The 21,497-nt window shown below is 28.4% G+C and overlaps 2 protein-coding genes and 1 long non-coding RNA gene across 7 annotated transcripts; 2 read left to right on the top strand and 1 right to left on the bottom strand.

The window, feature by feature from the left end:
* The first annotated feature begins 384 nt into the window (after positions 1 to 384).
* LOC136086558 (uncharacterized) lies at positions 385 to 1,071 on the top strand. The gene is made up of 2 exons (XM_065808805.1): positions 385 to 656; positions 817 to 1,071. The coding sequence occupies exons 1-2, from the start codon at positions 420 to 422 to the stop codon at positions 970 to 972; spliced, it is 393 nt and encodes a 130-aa protein (XP_065664877.1). The 5' UTR covers positions 385 to 419; the 3' UTR covers positions 973 to 1,071.
* A 14,319-nt stretch (positions 1,072 to 15,390) lies between these two features.
* Positions 15,391 to 18,844, bottom strand: LOC136085909 (uncharacterized). 5 transcript variants are annotated; one of them, XR_010641256.1, is made up of 6 exons: positions 18,716 to 18,840; positions 17,936 to 17,993; positions 16,949 to 17,047; positions 16,135 to 16,293; positions 15,768 to 15,830; positions 15,391 to 15,682 (listed from the first exon to the last, which is right to left on the bottom strand). It is a non-coding gene; the product is annotated as an uncharacterized LOC136085909 (long non-coding RNA). The 5 variants fall into 5 exon arrangements; XR_010641253.1 differs by having other exon boundaries at positions 16,949 to 17,993; positions 18,716 to 18,844; XR_010641257.1 differs by lacking the exon at positions 17,936 to 17,993 and having other exon boundaries at positions 18,716 to 18,836.
* Positions 18,845 to 20,930: 2,086 nt separating this feature from the next.
* On the top strand, positions 20,931 to 21,497 carry LOC136086273 (uncharacterized). The gene has a single exon (XM_065808564.1). It carries the CDS (start codon positions 20,931 to 20,933, stop codon positions 21,495 to 21,497), a length of 567 nt encoding a protein of 188 aa, XP_065664636.1.

Raw genomic sequence — 21,497 nt, 5'->3', positions numbered from 1 at the left:
CACTCATGCCTGTTTTGCAACATAACAAGTCAAGAAATGTCAAATCCAATTAACGATAACATTGAAATGCGATCACTAAAGAAACTAGATTTATCTCTAGCAAAATTTAACAACCATGGTGCAGATCCCAAGTTTGCCAAGTTATGTGACAATGTTATTGACCAACGGTTGTTCAATGTGCCACTTGATCAGGTGCCTTGCTTTTATTTATTATTCACATTATTTTGATTTTATTTATTAGGAATTCTTCGCAAATTCACATAATCGTTTATTCAATAGAATACAATACAAGTTATTGGTGGGGTAAATGTATATGGTGGTGTATGCAATTGTAAATAATAATATAAACTTTCTTGTACTATTAGATAAGAGTTCCTGCTTTACATATCTCACTTGGTATATGCTTAAAGTTTTTCAACATGTTAGAAGACTCTTGTCACACAATTGACATAAAAATTGCAGGTCGAATGGCAGTAACCAACCAAACACTTGACTGTGAGGAATTTAATGCATATATAGAGCACCAGCGCCAAATAAATCAACTTCAAATAAGTATTCAAGCACTTGAAGATAAAACACGTGTTATAACAGAAGAAAAAATTAAATTAGTATTTGAACGTCACCTGATTCACTTTGAAAAGAAAAAGAAAGAACAGGTAACAACTTTAAATTTTATTATTTACTAAAAATATTTAATTTAGATTGGTAATTAAACCCGGAATAATACAGTTGAGAATCTTATACATTGGAATATCTAAGTTTTGTTTCATTGGTTATATTTTTTTAAATTTATCTCAAGAACATATTTAATCATAGATCTCAGAACTGAAAATACTGCTTGAAGCAGACCATATAAAGAAATCATTTGGGCTACTTGTAAACAAACTTGATAAGGTACTTAACTCATTAGGAGTACAAAGACAAGCATATCACGGGAAAAGTTTTGTTGGTAATCATGTTAACAAAATGTGAAAGGTAAAATAATATCTAATATATATTTCCTAAATTTATAAAATCTACTCTTTACTAAAAACAAAGTTTACGTAAATTTAAATGTATATTACAGTATAAATATATTTGTGTGCGTGTCTGTGTGCGTGTCTCTGTGTGTCTCGGTGTGTGTGTAAGTGGAATAGATGGCTAATACTAACATCATTAGACATAACTAGATACATAATTAACAACAGTTACTACATATAATACATATTTCACAATTATTTTATATATTAAATTAGGAGAAAAGTATCCTTTAACTTTGCAACTCTATACCAAACCTTGTAGTTGAACTTGGGTTCAACGACACTGATATACACAGATAAATAGAACACAATAAATAGAGAAAATTATTTTTGTTATTTGATCTTTACCTTTGTTTTTTTAAATCATTGTGTTATATATATATATATATATATATATATATATATATATATATATATATATATATATATATATATATATATATATATATATATATATATATATATATATATATATATAATGTTAGTGTATTTTACAAATAGAGTGCTCAATGTTCTTAAAGAACAGAACAATAAATTAGTAAAAAACACTTATCTAACTTTTTTCTTCAACTTTAAGTTTCACCATTGCTTGATCATCAGGAAGAGTAGGACTCTTCACGATGATCCAGCAATGGTAAAACTTAAAATTGAAGAAAAAAGTTAGATAAGTGTTTTTTTACTAATTTATTGTTCTGTTCTTTAAGAACATTTAGCACTCTATTTGTAAAATATATATATATATAAATATATATATATATATATATGCATATATATATATATATATATATATATATATATATATATATATATATATATATATATATATATATATATATATATATATATATATATATATATATATATATATACAGATTATTGGTTACAGAAAATCGAATCAAAGATTTCATGAAGTACTTCCATGAAAACTGGCCAAATGCTTCAATCACACCCAAGCTTCATTTGCTGGAGTACCATGAATTACCTTTCATTAGAAAATGAGGAGTAGGACTAGGTACTTATGGAGAGCAAGGTGGAGAAAGTCTTCATGCTGAATTCAACCGCATGAAAAGTACCTACTGCCATATGAAAGGAGTACGTAGATTAAAAAGCATGATGAATGAGCATTTCATAAAAAACAACCCAACTGTAAAAAAATATCAAAAAAAAGCTCAGCCAAGAAAAAGAAAAATTGTAGATACTAAAAATAATACGATAAAATACTGCAAAATGATTTAAAGAAAATAAATGGCAGTATTAAAGCCTATATAAAATTTCTGTCAGTATTTTTAACCTTTCAAATAAAAAGAAAACTTACTAATCTTTAAAAGCATTATATTATCACAAAAAAAAGTAACCGGTTTTTGATTTTTGCTTTAAACAATTCACGAACTTTTATATTAAAAAAAAAAAATCAAGGTAGTCAGTAAAAAATTTAAAACTTTAGAATATAGACTACAATGTAAGCACAAGTTAAACTTCGCCTAAAAAACAGCTTAGTTTCACTTTAGTTCCACTTCTCTCTCTTTGTAAAATTATTTAAATGATAGCTTTGATGACACAGACCATACCTAAAGTATTGTTTTGATATCATTTCTTATAGACTATTTAGAAATATCTACAAATAAATCTAATGTGAAGTTTAGCAACTTTATTAGTAATTCTTTGTTTACTTGCGGACATTATTGTTTACCAACATTTGAGCAGAATACAACGCATGCGCATAATAAATGTCCATTACTAAACCACCGTGGATAGACCGAAACCTCATTATGGCAATACAAATGATGGCAACACAGCTTGCAGGTTTTTTTTAAATCCAGAAAAGAGCGGAGAGATTACAGGATTAGAAGTCGAATTAATTAAAAAATTTAGTGTTTTATTAAGAGCGCTACCTTCTGGCCATGACATTGACTGTGTCAAATTTGAAAAACTTTGTTCTGAAATAAGAACTTTATATTTACATTTATATTCGTGGTATTACATGCCTGTTACAGTGCATAAAATTTTAATGCATAGTACGGAAGTTATAAAGTCGTGTATTCTTCCGATTGGCCAGCTCTCAGAAGAATCTCAAGAGGCACGAAAAAGATTGTAGGAAATTTTGAGAACATCATACTAGGAAAAAGTCACTTCTTTCTACAAATATGGATTTGCTGAATATGCTCTTAATAATCTCTGACCCTGTTATCTCACATAGAGAACTGCCTAGAAAAAGAAGCAAAAAACTGCCAGTAGAGGTTTTGAATTTGATTGATCCGGCTCCAATAAGAAATTGTAACTTGTCCGATGAATCAAATAATGAGTCATCTGAAGATTCAAGTGATGAGTGTTTGGTGGATACAAACGACGAGTTTTCTGATAACTAAATATAAAATTTATAGGATAATATTATGTATCCTTGTTTTATAAATATATTTCTTCTTTTTTACTTCATTTTTTTTATTATAACAGTGGTTGTTGCAAAGAGGGGGATGGGGGGGGTTCCTCCTATTCTCCGTAAAAGAACTTCTAAGTTATTAAAACCAAGGTAATTATTCAATAAAACAACAAAATATTATATATTTCAACCTTTCATGACTAGAACAATGGAATTCGTGAACAAAATATTTTTGTCCAGCTAGATTGTATGAAACGGTTCACTGTGCGGTGTAGCGTTTTTAATTTACTTCCGTTAAAATTTTACTGCGCAGCAAAATTCCAACGTTGGAATTTTACTGCTATCGTTATTATTTTACTGACTTTTTTAGTATACAGTTTTTGGCGTTTATTTTTTCGGCGTTTTCAAGATGTACAAAAATTAACTTTCATGATATCAGGAAATATTTGAATTACAAAAAGTTTCCTGAAGATGTAAACGAGAGAGGAAAAAAGGCAAACTTGAAAAGGCAATGTAAAAACTTTGCAATTTTAGACAACAAACTGATGTATTGCATGGTGAGAAAACCATTTTATTGGATGGTGAGAAAAACTTTTTAACTAATTCAAAATTTCAAAAAAAATTTCGACATTTAAAACTTTTTTTTTTGGTTCTAATTATTATTTTTAATTAAATGTCAACAAATAAACTTTTGTTTCTCATGGTGATTGTGGATTGTAAGAAGAGCAACTAAGCATAGTTAAAGAAGCTCATGAGGGTCTAGGAACTTCAGAGAAAGCTGTTGCATTAGCCAGTCACCTTGGCATTAATGCTGTTAGAAAGCAAATATCTTCAAGATTTTTTTGGCATTCAAAAGTGGGGGATATCACAAAGCATATAAATCAATTTGAGCGGTGTCAGAAATCTTAAAGTCTCTCCTGCTTTAAAACCTGTTAAAGTGTAGTAGTAATGAAGCAAGTAATAAAGCACAAGTTGGTGTGAAGCACAAATTGGTGTGAAAATGAAAACAAGTAATGAAGCAAGTTGGTGTGGATTTAGTTCAGTTACCTGAATCGAATGGATTCAAATTTGTGATTGTTCTTATTGATTATTTTTCTAAATGGACTGAAGCTGAACTTCTATGCAACAAAACAGCAGTACCAGTAGCATCCTTTCTCAATAAGGTTATATGCAGACATGATTGTTTTAAAATACAAACCAATGACCACGGTCGGGAGTTTGTAAACTCTATAACCATTGCATTACATGACATGACAGGTACTCAGCAGCATGTTACCTTGGCTTCCCATCCACAAGCCAATGGTCTTGTAGAGAAACAGAACCAAACAGTTAAGAAAGCAATCAGTAAGGTCTTAAAGGAAAATGTTCATAATTGGGTGTCAGTTTTAGATGGAATCCTTTTTGCTCTACGTGTTAAAGTGCATAGTTCAACTGGGTACTCACCATTTTTCCTTATGTATAACCGATAGCCCTGCCTTCCAATCGATGTAAAATACATAGATACACTCAATGATGATAAATATAATCTTGTATATGATAAAAAGGTTTTACAAAAAGCTTTAGAAATGAAAAGAGGAATGGAAGAAAAATATTGTTTGTTCACAAAAGTAAATATCGTTTGTTCACAAAAGAAAAAAAAAATTGACTATGACAGAAAATATGCAACAGCATCAAAGTATTGTGTTGGTCAGAAAGTACTTTTAAGAAATTTTAAAAGAGATTTTCTCGTGGCTGGGTCCATATGAGATTCTTGATGTTTTATCAAATTCTACATGCTTATTAAGTAACAGTAAAGGGAATAACACATTGCAAAAAAAATACTCTCTACATCATCTTCAACCATTTATTGAAAAAGAAAGTAATTCAAAAATGTCTGAATTATCTTCAGAATATGGTGATAAAGATGAATTTCAACGTCACCTCAACCTAATGAAACATCCCTCCAGAGATATTCGCCAGAAAATTGCTGAAAAACTTGCTCTCAAAATACTTGTTTTGCCAGATCTTATTGATGAAAAAGAAAATGATGTACCTTTGAAAATGCATGCATGCAAAGCTGATGGAAATTGTTTTTTTCGAGCAACTTAGTTTTTGCTGTCAGGTTCTGAATGTCAACATGTATGTGTTCGCGATCTGGTTATGAAACACATGACAACAGAACCTTGCTCTAGTCTCTTATCGTGGTATTTAGGTGAAGACGCGGAAAGTTATCTCACCAAAAGTGGTATGGCCGCAGATGGTATATGAGCTACAGATGAAGAGATTCTTGGTACTGTAAATCTTATTGAAATTGATATAGCGGTATGTTCATTCACAGGACAAAAACTAACATGGTCTATTTTATGCCCCAAAAGTCTTAATTTGATCTGCAAGATGCAATCTCAATACTTCCTTAAATATCTGTTTGTGTTGAATACTCTCTACCGTTCCTATGTCAGTGTCAACAGATCTTATAGCAAATTAAAATTAATATAAATTGACTTAAATAAATAAGCAAAAACGAAAATATTCTAGTCCTAATAGCAAGAATATAGGTACAGTGTTGATTATCTTGGCTATTTATATACTATTTATATATTATTATATATATTAATCTATTATTAATTACTAGCTGAAAGGACCAGTAAAAATATGGGTCTTTTTAAGTCTATTCACAGACCTTTTCCATTCCTTATCCTAGCTTTCCTGATACGTAAACACAGGTCTTTTCTGCACTGACTATTTTTATACTTATCTATTCTACGCCGATCGTTTTTATACTTGTTCTTTATTTACTTTATTATTTTTTAGTAATAGCTAAAAAAAATAATTAATTTAAAAAAATTGCTTTATGAGTAAAAAAAACTTAACGTACGCACCTTTTCCGCATACGTAGAGAGCTTATTAAAACACTTACCCCCGTTTATATATTTTGAAAGAAATATTCTGAACTTAACTACTTCCCGCAAATAAAAAGTTTCAGATTACATAAACAATATGTTAATAAACTTATCATAAATAATAAACTTATCATAAATAATAAACTTATAATATATAATTTAATCATAGATGACAATTGCAAGACATTTCTCATGATGTTTTTCAAAAATTAAGTCTATAATAAAATTTCAACCCTCTCATTAAGGTTATATTTACTTTCAAAGCAAATGAGGACTTGTAAAACGGGTCATGTATCAAATAAGTTAATTTGATCTGTTTTTCTGCAATAAAATTAACAGGAAAAGAAAAATTCAAAGCCAAGCAGTTTAAGCAAAAAAGACTTGACATTATTAGAAAAGTTTTCTTATATTACACACATTCCTGTATATAACGTTATTTAAATGGTTTTTTACATTTGCATATAACATATTTGTTTTTATATATTGTTTATATATAATCGCAACATTATTGTTATGCAGTAAAACCGTGCTTATTTAGAGAACCCACTTAAAAAGTGTAGATTAATTGCAATCGTTGTAAGAGTTTTATAAAGTTATTTGTTTTTCTATGAAATGCATAACTTCGATAACTCAGTGGTTTAATGCGCTGACGTCGGTCATTTTGCGAGGGTTCAAATCCACCCCATAACACAATACATTTTCAATTTTTTCAATCTAGCCGTATGTATTTATAGTAAAAAATTAAATATAGCAAAAATAGAGTTTTAAAGTTTTTGCTAACTATGGGCTATTTTTTTAATTTTCTTTTGCCTCCACAGCAGCACCTTCTGGAGTAGCAGGGTGGCCTTATTAATTTTTTTCCTTATTAAGTTTACATAATTTTTTTTTTCAAACAATTTGCATATGTGGGGGATATCACAAAGCATATAAATCAATTTTCAAATTGATTTATATCCTTTGTGATATCCCCCACTTTTGAACAAATATATAAATACATGGCTGGGGCAAGAAGAAGACAAGTTCTGTCTTATCACCATGCCCCTTTAAATAAAAATGTCAATAATAAAAATACAAAACAAAGTAACTCGTAAAATAAACGTTAAACAAAACGTTGCGTTAAAATAAAATAACGATGAATTAAAAACTAAAAAACATTTTACGCTATATTACAGTGTAATATATCCAAAAGTATACGAAGATTTTTTAATTAATTATTTTAATTAAATTATTTTTTTCCTAACTGGTTTTAGATTTATAAAGCTTTTGAATTTAAATCATAAAATAACAGATAATACACGAACAACAAACAAACTAACAAAAAAAAAAAAACATTTTTTAAAAACATTTTTAGTATGTAATGTGTCTTTTATATATGTAAAGTTTATTATATCAGATAAAAAACAACGTCATAATGTACAAATTGAACTGTATATGGAATATATATTTAAACCATATTTATAAAGAAATAGACAAACGTGATTACTCCTAATCAAAGGCTTCAGAAAAATTTTAATTCGTTGTCATTTATTAAAAGCTTTTGCTTAAGTTTGTTTTTAAATTGTTTGATAGAAGAAATAGTTTTTAACTCATTATTTAATAGCATGTTCCATAGTTTAGGACCTCTGTTAGCAATTGAGAACTTAGTAACAGAGTAATAGGTTTTAGGTTGAACATAATTGTTTTCTGAAAATCGTGTTGGGTATCGATGATATATTTTTTCCAAAAAAGAGTTAAATAAAATAGGTGCTATTTTTTTATTAACTTTGAACATAAAAATAAGAATTTGATAAAGATTTAGTTGAAATACGTTGAGAATATTAAATTTAATGAATAGAGGTTTAGTGTGTGAGAAACGATCTACATTTCCAATAATTCTTAAAGCATGCTTTTGTTTAATTAATAGTTTATTTATTTTAGTCACGTTAGTGCTACACCAGGCAACGTTTGCATAACTTAGGTAGCTATGATAAATGAAAAAATGAAAAAATTACCTGAATAATTGAAAAAATTACCTGAATACATTAATACCACAAGTATTTCGCAACAAAGTTCTCTAGGTGCTTTGATATGTTTAAAAATTTCAAGTTTTTTAAATCTTTATATATGTTATGTATATAATATCTATAGAATTTCAAAAATATTTAATATTTATTTTTAAAAACAGAAAAACATTGTATATATAAAAAAAAATGGTGCAAGTGGTAGGATTTGAACCACAGCAATGTACTTCAGAAACGCTGCGGGCTAACCACTTTGGCCACATAGCCACGTTTTCTGACGAAAGTTTTAAAACGATTTAATAAACAAAAAACTTTATAAAACGGCTAATAAATTCTATAAATCAAAGTTAAGAATTTCGCTTCAATGCATTTTTCAAGTAAAATTAAAACTGTAAAACTTGATATGTGCTTTAACATTACATAATTTGAAGTTTACATAAGTTAGGCATTGTATTTGGGGTTTATTTTATACGAATACGTTTTGATTAAATCAAATATAACATATGTTACAGCAAGAAAAAGTATAGCTATGCCACCAAAAAAAAAAGATTTTTAAGGAGCAATTTTTTAATTCGTATATCTAATTAAATATCAGCGAAAACGTTCAATATTTAATCGAATTATTATCCAAGTTTATTAATAATTATCATAGTCGCTGATTTCCTCATAACGTAACACTACAATAATGTATAACTCATTACACCTTAGAGATTGATTATGATAATTATTAGAACACATCACTCCTTAGCGATTAACTATGATAATAAAAATAAATTATTTTACATTTATTTATATTTTACCCGTTTTAAGTGATTAATCAATACTCGGATTTATAGTCTCAGTTCCGTTCCGCAAATTAATTCTCTTAATTATTAATCAATTAGTTTAGTAGTCATCGTGCGGTGAAACATATTGATATCAACTTAGCCATTAAATTAAAAAAAAGCAAAAACTTTATAAGTAATTTTTATTTATTAAATTACAAATATACCGTAAAATAGCTTAAGTTCGGGTAATATTGCGATGTGTTGATTGGAATGTATACAGCATTTATATAAACTTTTCCTGGCTCATGGTCGATCGAAGAAAAGTTTTTAGTCTACGCAGACTACTAAATGATCGTTCTGCTGTACAAGTTGACACTAGCTAGGCCAGAACTATTATAATAAAACGAACAATTTTCGAGGCAATGCTTCTCTATAGCGCGGATGAAATCTAGAGCTGATCATTTAGCGCGGATGAAATCTAGAGCTGATTGAAAATTTTCTAATTAAACTTTTTTTCTATTAGCTTCGTCAATGAAAAGGTCCTGGTGAAGCTGCATTCTTTAATAATTAGGAAAATCTTCCTTGTAGAAGTTTTTTATGTAGTCGATACTACATTCAGTGTTTTTTAACCCTATCACAAACTCTTCAACTCATGTTAAATGACAAGTGGTTTCAGTTGATTCAAATCTGTTGGTGAGACCAACTAAAACTGCATCTAAACTGGTAAAGTATAACTGCTTGTAGACCTCATTTGGGTCCTTTTTGTTGGTAATAAATATCCCTGAAGTCGAATTCAAATCTTGCAGGTACTTTACTCTTCCTGGGCAGAGCTGCTTTGTCTAAATCCATCGTTTTAGCAGATTCAGTTGCCGCATCAAAAAGTGTTTTGAAACAAGACTTAGCCAAGGCCATCCCGAGAGGGGGGGGGGCGGGTGGTGTCTAGCCTACAAATTTTATTAGTCGGCAAATTGGACACTGGAGTTAGCAAAAATGGATCTATAGTTTGCAGTCGGCAAATGTTGGGAAACGAGAACTTTTTTCTTTTTTTAGTCGGTTAAAATTTTTTTTTTGATTAAGTCGGCAAAAAACAGATACATCACCCCCCCCCAATAAAATCTCTTCGGGACGGGCCAGGACTCAGTACGCAAAGATCTTAAAATTTGTTTCAGGGTCTGATTGATGGGTTCAGCTTTATTTAAGTTGAGTTGGCTTCCCTGAAGTTAAATGCTTGAGTCTTCGAAGATGGCAAAAATGATTCGAAGAAATTCCAATTTAAAAAAGGTTTCATTAAACTGAAAAGAAGACAAAAAGGCCATTGCTTCCACTCGGCATTTGGTAAAGTCAGGGTTGGTGGTAAGATCTTCCTGCCAAACCAGAAGTGATCTGTAATTACTGGTAATAGATACTAGAGATGGCTAGCGCATTATCCATCTGGTTGGGCAAAAAGATCTAAATGATGTTCCATTTTGGTGACCATCTTCGCTTTCATTTTGGTCTTTTAGGCTTGAAAACCAAGCGAGTCTCTTTGGTGAGCCTCTGGTAAAAGCGATGAACTTTCGAACGAGGGACATGATATTTTCTATATCAGTTATGTTTCTTATATCATCTTGTACAACCAAATTTAAATTGTGAGCTCTGCAATTAACATAAAGGGCTTTCTTGTTGAAGAACAAGCCAGCAATTTCAGAACACATGGCAGCAGCTCCGTCGTAGCATTGTCCCTGACAGTTTGCGAGTCTTAAGTTGGAATAAAAAAGCACTTCTTTCATAATCAAAAACAGATCCTTGATTTTAGTAGTGGCTGTCTCATAAAATCCACAAAAATCCTAATTAGTTTGGAACTCATGGTCCACAGTACGGAAGGATATCGATACCGATACAATTTAAAAAATTATAAAAACTATTAAAGTGAAATACAAGGTTTAATGAATTGTTGGTTTAGCTAATAATACCTCCTTTTATATCCAACAAACTAAAAAAATTCAACAAAATTTCATTTGTGACATCTGACATTCACTTACTTTGCTGGTTGATTTATCCATTTTTTCAAAACCAGTACATCCATAGACCTCAGTTCTAAGAGCTGGAATAGGTTCGAAGACTCCTTTGTCTTGCCTCTGATGGCTAAGCCTTGACAGCCGAGAAAAATCAGACTAGAAAAAGTATGGTTGAGTGCTTTTCTTGCTTTCTCGTAGATGTTAAATAGGAAGTTTACTGGAAACTGTAGAATCTAACGAGCTTGTCAAAATCATTTTGTTAACGTAACTTTTGGAACATCGCTTCCTTTTTACTTTACAAAGAAAATAGTGAGTCACATGAAAAAAAAATTATTGTAAAAGCTCCAGTCACAATTGGTTTACTATTTCCAGACTGACTTTTATTCAAAGTTGCTGCTTTTCAGGGTCTATAGACTGTTTATTGAAAAAAAGGCTTTCGGGGTAAGTTGGCAAAGTTTTCACGAGGTAAGTTGGCTCATAGCATTTACTATGGAGAAAAGTATATATTTTTATAAAACTAATTTTTTCTTTTAATTTCTAACAATATTGAAAAAATTTATTCTTACAAAAAAATGAAAAAAATTTTTTTTAGTTTTTTTTTTCACAGACAAAAAGTGGGCTACTGTTTTGGCTGTTATACTTACTAATATTTAGTACCAGCTTAAAGTAATATTAAATTTTTGTCTTAAATTTGTTGCCAAAATTAATAGTAAAAACGTTTTTATTGATTTTGCACTTAATAGTACATTAATAATCATTTTTATAGTTTGCACCAACCTACCCCGTGGTGGGGTAAGTTAGCGCAATTTCTTTTTTTTTTTTTTTTTGAGGGCCTGGGAAGGCCCGGAACTTGTTTTTGGAAATGAATGCAAATTTACAAATTACCCGAATTCATACTTTTTAAGACTATACTTAAATATTTTCAAATAAATGTGCTTTTAGGGTTATAGAGCTCATAGAGTAAATACCGAGCCAACTAGCCGCGGTTTACTTTAAAGCACTAGTATACAGCGTGAAAAAAATCTTAAATTGAAATCAAAAGACTATCTGAAGTTTTATTTTATCAAAAAAACGTATTTTTTATCTGAAAAAAAGATTCCCTCGTTCGTCAAGTTTTCCAAGTTTTTATCTTAACGATTTTTTTGAGTATGTTTATAGCAAAGGATTATTTATTTCTTCGTTTTTTACGGAAAAAGCTTAATTTCTTCCTCTGATTTCTTCCTCTATTTAAAAATAAAAAATCGATATAATATTTATTATAAGATTAGATAAAATTTCAAGGATGGCAAACTAATTTTCAAGGGGGGCAGCCTGGCCCCGTTGTATCCCATACTCTACCCCTATGATGAATATTCATCCTTTTTTTTTTTTTTTTTCTTTTTTTTTTTTTTTTTTTTTTGCCGTTAAATAATACATACAGTTTCGAAGCACATAAATAAAAATAAATATTGGCAGGGCAAGAAGAAGACTAATTTAGCCTTATCACCGAGCCCTATTCTCACGTATTTACAAAAACCGTAATATTTAAATATCTATAGTTAACAAACTATTTATTAAAAAAAAAAAAAAATGAAAGTAAAAAAGTAAAATAGATAACAATTCCTTATCATTTAAAGAAAAACTTAAAGAATAAAACTTTAAGGAAAGAGTAAGATCATTTTTTCAGAATAAGAAAAAATAAATAAGATATTATCAGTTATTTAAGAATTAAAAATTTAAAGTAAGATTTAAAAATAAAAAGTAAATAAATTAATATACACCATAGAAATAACAAAAATAAATTAGTCAACTTCATAGAAATGCAAGTCAACTTCATAAATATGCAAGCAATTTGGTATTAATATGTTGCAATGTATGATCGAGGGCAATAAAATTAAAACTGCACGCCCTAAGGAAGTGTTAGATGCCAATGTCGCCGCAATTTTAAAACAATCTGTCCAATTATGGAATTTAAAGGAACAAAGACTTATATTTAGAACTTTGATGGAAGAAAACATTCCAAGAACAGTACAAGAACACACATAGCATTTTCTTTATTTGTTTTTTTTTTTTATCTATAATTTATGTAATTATTGGGTGTTTAATAGAATATATATATATATATATATATATATATATATATATATATAGAAATAACGTAAATAAATTAGCAAACGTCATAGAGGTAATACCATAATTAAGATAATAAAAAAAAAAAAAAAAAATGTTGATACACTCAGTGACATAATTTTGTATTAATTATTTTATGTATTTGAGTTTTAATTAAAAAAAACATTTAAAATCGGATATATTAAAATCCATAAGTAAGAATGCTTGTTTTGATTCATTTTTAAACTGCTCTATACTAGTTTTATGTGTATTTACAATTTTGGGAAACATTTTCCACAAGTAGGGTCCACGATAAAGAACTGAATATGAAGTTAGTTTTGAATTATATTTTGGGACAACAAAGTTGTTACTTGAAAATTTTGTTGGATATTTATGAACTATTTTGTCAAAATATAATTAAAATATTTTAGGAGATAATCCTAAATTTGTTTTATACATGAACATTAAAACTTGGTGTAAGTTGATTTTATATATATTTAATGCTCCAAGTATACGCAGAAGAGGCTCACAAGGTAGTGTTCTATTAGCTCCAAAAATTATTCTGCACGCGTGTTTTTGTTTACAGTACAATTTTTTTTAATTTTGTATGGTTTGTACTTGCCCATGCAATATTGCAGTAAGTTAAATAACAATGAATAAAAGAGAAATATAAACTTTTCAAAGAACTACTGCTTAAAAATGGTTTAGCCCTATATATCATTGCTAAATTTTTTGTTATTTTATTTTCAATACTTTTTATATGTAAACTCCAGCGTAAATGTTCGTCTAAGATTACGCCTAGAAAGTTTACTGAGTTTTCTCTTTTAATGTTAGTGTTATTTATTATTAGATTAGGCAATTTGATGGGAATATTTTTTGATTTATTAACTTTGTGGAACAAAATAAATTTGGTTTTATCCACATTTAGAGAAAAGCATCCTTTAAGCATTGAACATTCATATCTCAGGCATAAACAAACTTTTTTTCAAACTTTTTAATGAATTTTACTGACAATCATTCTCAATTTATTTTGTAAAAATAAAATAATGAAAATAAAAACTAGCATTAAATACTTTTTAATCCTACAGTTAAATACTTGGTTGTACTTCCTACAGTTAAAGGCCTAAAATAATTTAATTTTTCATTATTTAAAAAACGAGGTTGTAAAAATGCATATCAGAAAAATAAAAGTAACAAATAATAATAATATTTATTTGTATATTTATAATAATTATAGTTATTATTAATCTAAAGTATTTACAACAATGATTATAAAATTTAAAATGAATATTTTTAAAGTCTCTACGAACGAAAGCGCAAAAATAGAATTATTTTAGACTGCTTAAATGATCGTCCATAAAATACGTACGCTCGGATGAGGAAAAGGGGGTCTGCATGACGTATATGAGATAGGGGGCAGGGGTCAATTAAAAAAGTAAAGAGACACTAAATTTAAAATGATGCTATAAAATGTCGGAAGTTTTTTGTCGATTTCATGTAGTTATTTTTATGAAAATAAATTGCTTGTGAGTATTTCAATTGAAATATTATATCTCTGCAACTCATATTTAATATATTTTCAATGAGAAATAGCAGTAATCAAATATTTCTAGATAGTGTTTTGAAAACTATTGTATATTTTTCAAACTATTGACATTATCAATATTATCATACTTTTAACGTTAACACACATACACACACACACACACAAAATGATAAAAATATACATATTTAAACGTTCAGATAACCTAAATTTGAAAAAAATATTTTTGTTATAATTGTTTTTTAAGAAAATCATAATAGCATGCATATAAGTCCCAGCTTCTAATTGTAAAAACAAAGAAAAGTTTACGCACAGAAATGGAAATGCCCTATTGCTAAATTTAATCCTTTCCCAGTAGGCACAGCGACGTGACAAAAACGTGAATTTCACGTTATTTTGGCACGTGACAATTAGGTGACTTTTTGGTCCCCATGAAATGACCAATTCACGTGATTTATGGACGTGTTTTTCACGTTACTTTTGGCACGTGATATTTAGGTGACTTTTTGGTCCTCATGAAATGACCAATTCACGTGATTTATGGACGTGTTTTTCACGTTACTTTTGGCACGTGATATTTAGGTGACTTTTTGGTCCCCATAAACTGTCCAAAAGACGTGCTTTTTACGTTAATTTTGGCACGTAATATTTAAGCAATAATTATGCTTTATAATTACAATTATAAGTGTTTGGATTCGTGTAAAGAAAAGAAACTCATCGTCGAGGAAATATTTAATACGTATTAAAATACATGGTTTTATTAGTCAGTATATTAGTTCTTGACATAAAAATTTTTAATTTGTAATAAAAGCTGCACTTTTGTTAAAATATCCTCCTTATATCCAATAAGTAATAAGTACGAAGTCGTAGATCTGCAACTTACGAAGAGCACGCTTCAAACTTATATATCTATTCTCCCATAAAAGCACGCTTCAAACATAATCTAACGAATCAGTCGATATTTTCTTCTATAAGAGCACGCATCAAACTTTATCTAATGAATCAGATTTAGCTAAAAAGAAATGAATAAAATCTTAAATAATAATATGATTATTTAATAATTATATTAAATCACAAACTTTTATAACAAATCTTACTTTGAGAGTTGCTAACTACTTTTGGCAACAAGATTTTCTAGTGTGTTATTTGTTTTCTTTTATCTAAATCATTAAATAATTTTAAGAAAACAATATTACATACAGTGTAAAAAAATAAAAGTCATTTGCCTTCTAATTTTATACTCTGATTGCTAAAAAAGTAAATAAGTATTTAATAAAAAAGATGTAACAAAAAAGTCGACAGATGATTAAAAAAAAAGAAGTACATAATAAAAAATACAAGTTTAAAAAAATATTTGTTATCTATATATATCTATATCTAATATCTATCTATAGATTTATCTATATCTATATCTATATAAAGTTAATAACTGATGGGCGTGATTAGAAAAAGACCTGTACTCACCTTATGTGATAACATCTGTGTACTATGTGATAACATGATAATTTGTTTACTTTGTTTTCCATCTTCTTATATTTGCATCTGTTTCTGCATTAACTTGTTCATACATTAACTCACTAGATGCAAAGGTGACAGCCCACGAAGTTGCTTTAAATGAGTAATCTACAAAGTTTTGAACAGCATTAAATGTCATTTTAGAATGCACACAAAAATTAAAACAATTTATAAAAATGTAATAGTTATCACATAACCACAAAGCATTATAGTGGGGATTTTATATCATGATTTTCCTTATCCATGGTCAGATTTTCACCTTGAGGCTCCTTTTGTTGTGGAAAGATTCACCATGGCTAAGGAGCCTTATCTACCCCTAATTATATATAATATATTAAGTATAAAACTAAAAATATGTATAATAAAGTATTATCAAATTAGGTCACCAATAAATACAGAGTGCTGAAAATTCAACTCAGAATCAAGTTGCATTCTCCAACAAGATATGAATTAAATCAAATTCTTACTACAGAGTGCGATCAAAAAAGAAGACAAAGAGAGGGAAAAGTGAAATTTAAAGTCAAACTTTAAAAGTTAAAAGGTTATTGGGTCTTACTAAAGAATGATATTCCTAGGCAATAACATAACAATACCATTGGGTCTTCCTTGTCAATAATATTTTATGCAGAACTTATCATTTGTCATGTAGCTTAACAAATTTAATATTAAATAAGTTATAATAACTTATTTATTATCAAATTAATTACATTGACAAATTTGACAGTCTAAAATAATATACAATATGGTAGAAAAAAAAGTATACCTTGTAGTAGGGTTTGATCTTTTGCGTGTTGCAATATGATAATTATCTGCCATAACGTTACACAATTTTGAACTAAGCTTTATAATATATTTATTAAACCTAAATTGATAAAACTTAGTTATAAGATAATATGTTTGGATAAAATATTATATATGTGACATTTTATTTTTGTCAAAAATGCATTGCGGAGTTATAAGATATCTTACGCCCTACTTTTTAAATTATTATAAAATTACAATGCAAAATAATTACATTATTATAAAAGTAAAATAAAAAGTAATTACAATAATGATTATATAAACTACATATTTCATGTAATCATTATATTTAAAATATCCTGAAAAAATTCAGAACATTTCCCCCCTCATTTTTCCCATAATTTTGCATTCAGCCAAGTTGTTTCTCAATTTTTTAAAAACTTTTCTTAGTTTTTGTATGAATGATGACTAAAACAACATAAAAACAAATAGATGAATAATATATACTTGTTATATGTTGTAATATAAGTTGTATGTATGGAACTTGTAATATAAGTTGTATGTATGGAAAATTTTTCGGATATTTGGAAAAAGATAAATTTCAGAAAAATATCTGGTATTCCGGGAATATCCCGAATGAGATAATCCCGGAAACTAAATTATAAAAAAATAGTAAATAAAGAATATCTTTCCAAGTTTCTAATCACAGGTTTTTATTATGAATAAAAAAAGTTCCAAAATACACAATATTTTGGCAACGTAACATTCACGTTTTAATCAAGTAAAATTGTCACCTGGACAAGGTCACCTTAAATATACATGATTGAAACATGAAGAAGGAAACGGGGTAAGAGCAGGCATTAAACTTTATCTAATGAATAAGTCTATATTTTCTCCAATAATAACTCACAACACCAAATTTAGCTCAAAAGAAACAAATAAAAACTTAAATAATAATATGAATATTAAATAATCATCTTAAATCACAAATTTTTAACACAAATCTTACATGGTGAGTCACCAACTGTTTTGGCAACAAGATTTTCTGGTGTTGCTATTTCTTTGATCTAAATCATTAAACAATTTTTAAAAAAGCAATGCTATACTTGAGAGAAACTTGCTTTACATATTGGAAGGTTGTTAACATTGAAAGATAGGTAAAATGCAGTTTCAAATACAATAGCATCATAATTATCTTTTTGTGGGGAAAACATCGAACAAATCCGTGTTAATAACCTGTTTTATATTGTACATAATAACAATAGTAATAAAAGTCATATAATATATATATAATAATAATTTCATATAACTCGAATATATATATAATATTCATATAATATTCAAATAATATAAAAAAAGGAAATAAATAAGTATTAACCCTTTTTAACAAGTAAAGCACGAGATCAAGATGTCATATATTATAAAAAGATAAAGTATTTAATAATAATATATACATATATCAATAATAAATAACATAACACATTTATTTATTGATATTATCTTGGATAAATTCTTTAACCTTGTTGATAAAAACCAAATAAAGAAAATCTATTTTGGGTTTTTATCTAAACGACTCTTGAGTAATAATGTATACAGAAGTTCTAGAGACATTATTATTGCTCAAGAATCAAGAATAAGTTCTGCTACAACTCATAATTTGTCCATGTAGCTTACTTAATTTAATATTAAATTCGTTATAACATAACTTATTTCGTACTAAATTAAGTAAGCAAAATAGACAAATTCGCCAGTCTAAAATATTATATCATAAAGTAGAAAAAAAGCATACCTTGTATTTGAGCTTAATCTTATTTGTGTGGCAAATAGGGACGGCAAACAGGGTACTAATTTATTTAACTTAATTTGATATAATTTAGATATTAGATATTACAACTTAGAATATTTTGTTCTTTTTAGTTCTGTTTTAAATGCATTGCGTTAAAAGATATTATATAGACCAATTTTTTTTTTTTTAATTATGATAATACTACAATAAAAATTAATTATATTATCATAGAAGTGAATAATTATAACTAATATAATGAATACAAAAACTATACTATAAAAAAATAATTAATATAATAAAAAATATTATTTCACATTTCTTATGCCAGTTTTTTTTGAGAATAAAAAAAGTTCCGAAAGACGAGATATTTTGGCACGTAACTTTCACGTGACTTTCACGTAAAATAGTAACCTGGACGAAGTCACCTAAAATACACGTGATTGAAACGTGAATAAAACGTTGCGTGCCTACTGGGTTTGTTCAATGCTTTGGTTATTTTAAATTTCAATCGTATTCATAATTTCAAAACTCTTGTTTTTTAGTCGAATTATTTCAGCAGATTTTAAGTAAACATAGTTTTTTATGATTCTTACACGAAAAGTGACAAAAAATTGGTAAAGTAATCGTATACCGCCGTAAAGTAGCCAAATACCGCCGGTGGCTTTATCGCCATTTCATTTTTTAAAGTTGGCTTAAAGAATATGGCGCTATTTAGAAAACATTGTCTGAACTTCTTAGATAAATCATTATTTAGTTATAAAACATCATATTTTTTGAACTTTCGCCCATTTTATTGTCGTTTTGAGTCATTCGCAATTATTCAGTGTAGAGAGCGTGATTTTAGACCATTCTTTTTTTTATCATTGATCAAAAAAGTATCGTTTCTATTTATACTATATAAACAAAAAAAAAACCGTTTTACATAAAACATTGATATCTGGCCAATATCGCCAGGCTGGAATGGGCTAATAACGCCACATGTTTATTTTGATTTTCGATATTGAGATTTTGTCTATATTGTTGTAATTGCACTCGAAGCTTGTAATTTAACTTTTTTGCTCTCAAATTTATTTTAAACTACTGTTTGTATATTTAATGTTGAAATTTAAAAAAATGAAACAAAAAACGTAAATTTTAAAATTCTTTAAAAATACTGTTTAAGTTGCTGCGCTAATTGCATCAGTTAACACAAAAATGACTGTTTAGGGAATACCTTTTCCTTTTAAATGTACTTTTGTTATTGTTATCTTTTCACAACCTCATTATTTTATTGTTTTAAACTTAAAGATGTTTATAAATGCTTTTGTTGTCACTTAACTAATGCAATGTTGATTTTTCGATTAATTTACAAAATTTTGTTAGAAAATTTGTCAAATATTATTTTTGTTATTTTTAGAATGACTAAACCTAAAAAAATAACTATTAGGGTAAAATGGAAAACAAAGGATTTAAAAAAGACATTATATTCTGTTAGAACTGAAAATCCAGTAGCGGCAGCATCGCGAAATTATAACATTCCTTAAAGAACTCTCAGAGACTGGTTAACGAGTAAGGATAGATCACTAAATCGTAAACTAGGTTGAACGTGCATTATTCCCAAAATAGTAGAATCTGAAATTAAGCAAAGAGTATTTCGTCTTGAAGAAATAGGATTTGGCATAATAAGAATACAACTTGGAAAACATGCATATGAAATATGTACTCAAAAAAATCTGCCACATCGTTTCAAGAATGAAATTGCTGGTACTTATTTTAATAGTTTTTAATTTTTATTTTATAATCGAGTTTAAAAAAATTAATTAAAATCAATTTTGTCCATACATTTAAATGAAATATTAAGAATAAAAAAACTATACTAATGAAATAAATAATTTCAGACAAAGATTGGCTCGCAGAATTTCTCAGGCGCCATCCTGAAGTTGCTTCTAGGAAATGTAGAAGTTTCAGTTATGGTAGGCTAATGCGATTCAATGCTAAAACTGTTCAAAACTTTTACAATCTTGGTGATAAAGTCTACTAAAAACTAAACTTTGCCACACCATCTTGAATTGATTTACAACGCCGATGAACCTGGATTGCAATTAACAATGACTGGCACTCATGTAGTAATGGCAAAAAAGGAGCAAAGCGTGTACACACAGCTACTCATGCAGATAGAGGAGAAACTGTTACTGTAGTTGCATGTATAAATGCTACTGGAACCAATTGGATTTCACCTATGATTTTGTATAAAGGAAAAAATTCGAAACATGAGTACGGGGATAATTTGCCACCTGGAAGTATTTTTCGTATGACTCCAAAAGGGTATATAACTAAGGAAGAATTTTGTACTATTTTGCGTCATTTTAACCAGCACCGATTACCAGATAAAGCTTTGTTCATTTTCGACGGATATCGTAGTCACTTGGAAATTGCTGTAATAAAGGAAGCCGAAAAGTTAAACATCCATATGATTTGTCTTCCAGCGCATTGTAGTCACGAACTTCAACTTCTAGACAAAAGCGTTTTCAAACCTTTAAAAACTTACTGGAATGTTTCCATTGATAATTTCAGAAGAAACTTTCCTGGACTATCACTGTCAAAACTGGAATTTCCACTATTATTTACTGAAGCATGGTTGCGTACCGCTACACCAGCAAATGCCATATCAGGATTCAGATCAACAGGAATCTATCCTTTCAACCCTAATATTATCCCCCAAGTAGCTTTTGGACGCAGTGTAATTTCTAGTTGCATAAACGGCAAAAATTCTGATGTTGGCATGTTTATTACTTTGGAACCTTGA

This window comes from Hydra vulgaris, chromosome 10, assembly GCF_038396675.1.
Source record: "Hydra vulgaris chromosome 10, alternate assembly HydraT2T_AEP".
In the NCBI taxonomy this organism is placed as follows: domain Eukaryota; kingdom Metazoa; phylum Cnidaria; class Hydrozoa; order Anthoathecata; family Hydridae; genus Hydra; species Hydra vulgaris.
This window is presented reverse-complemented; position numbering and strand designations above follow the sequence as displayed.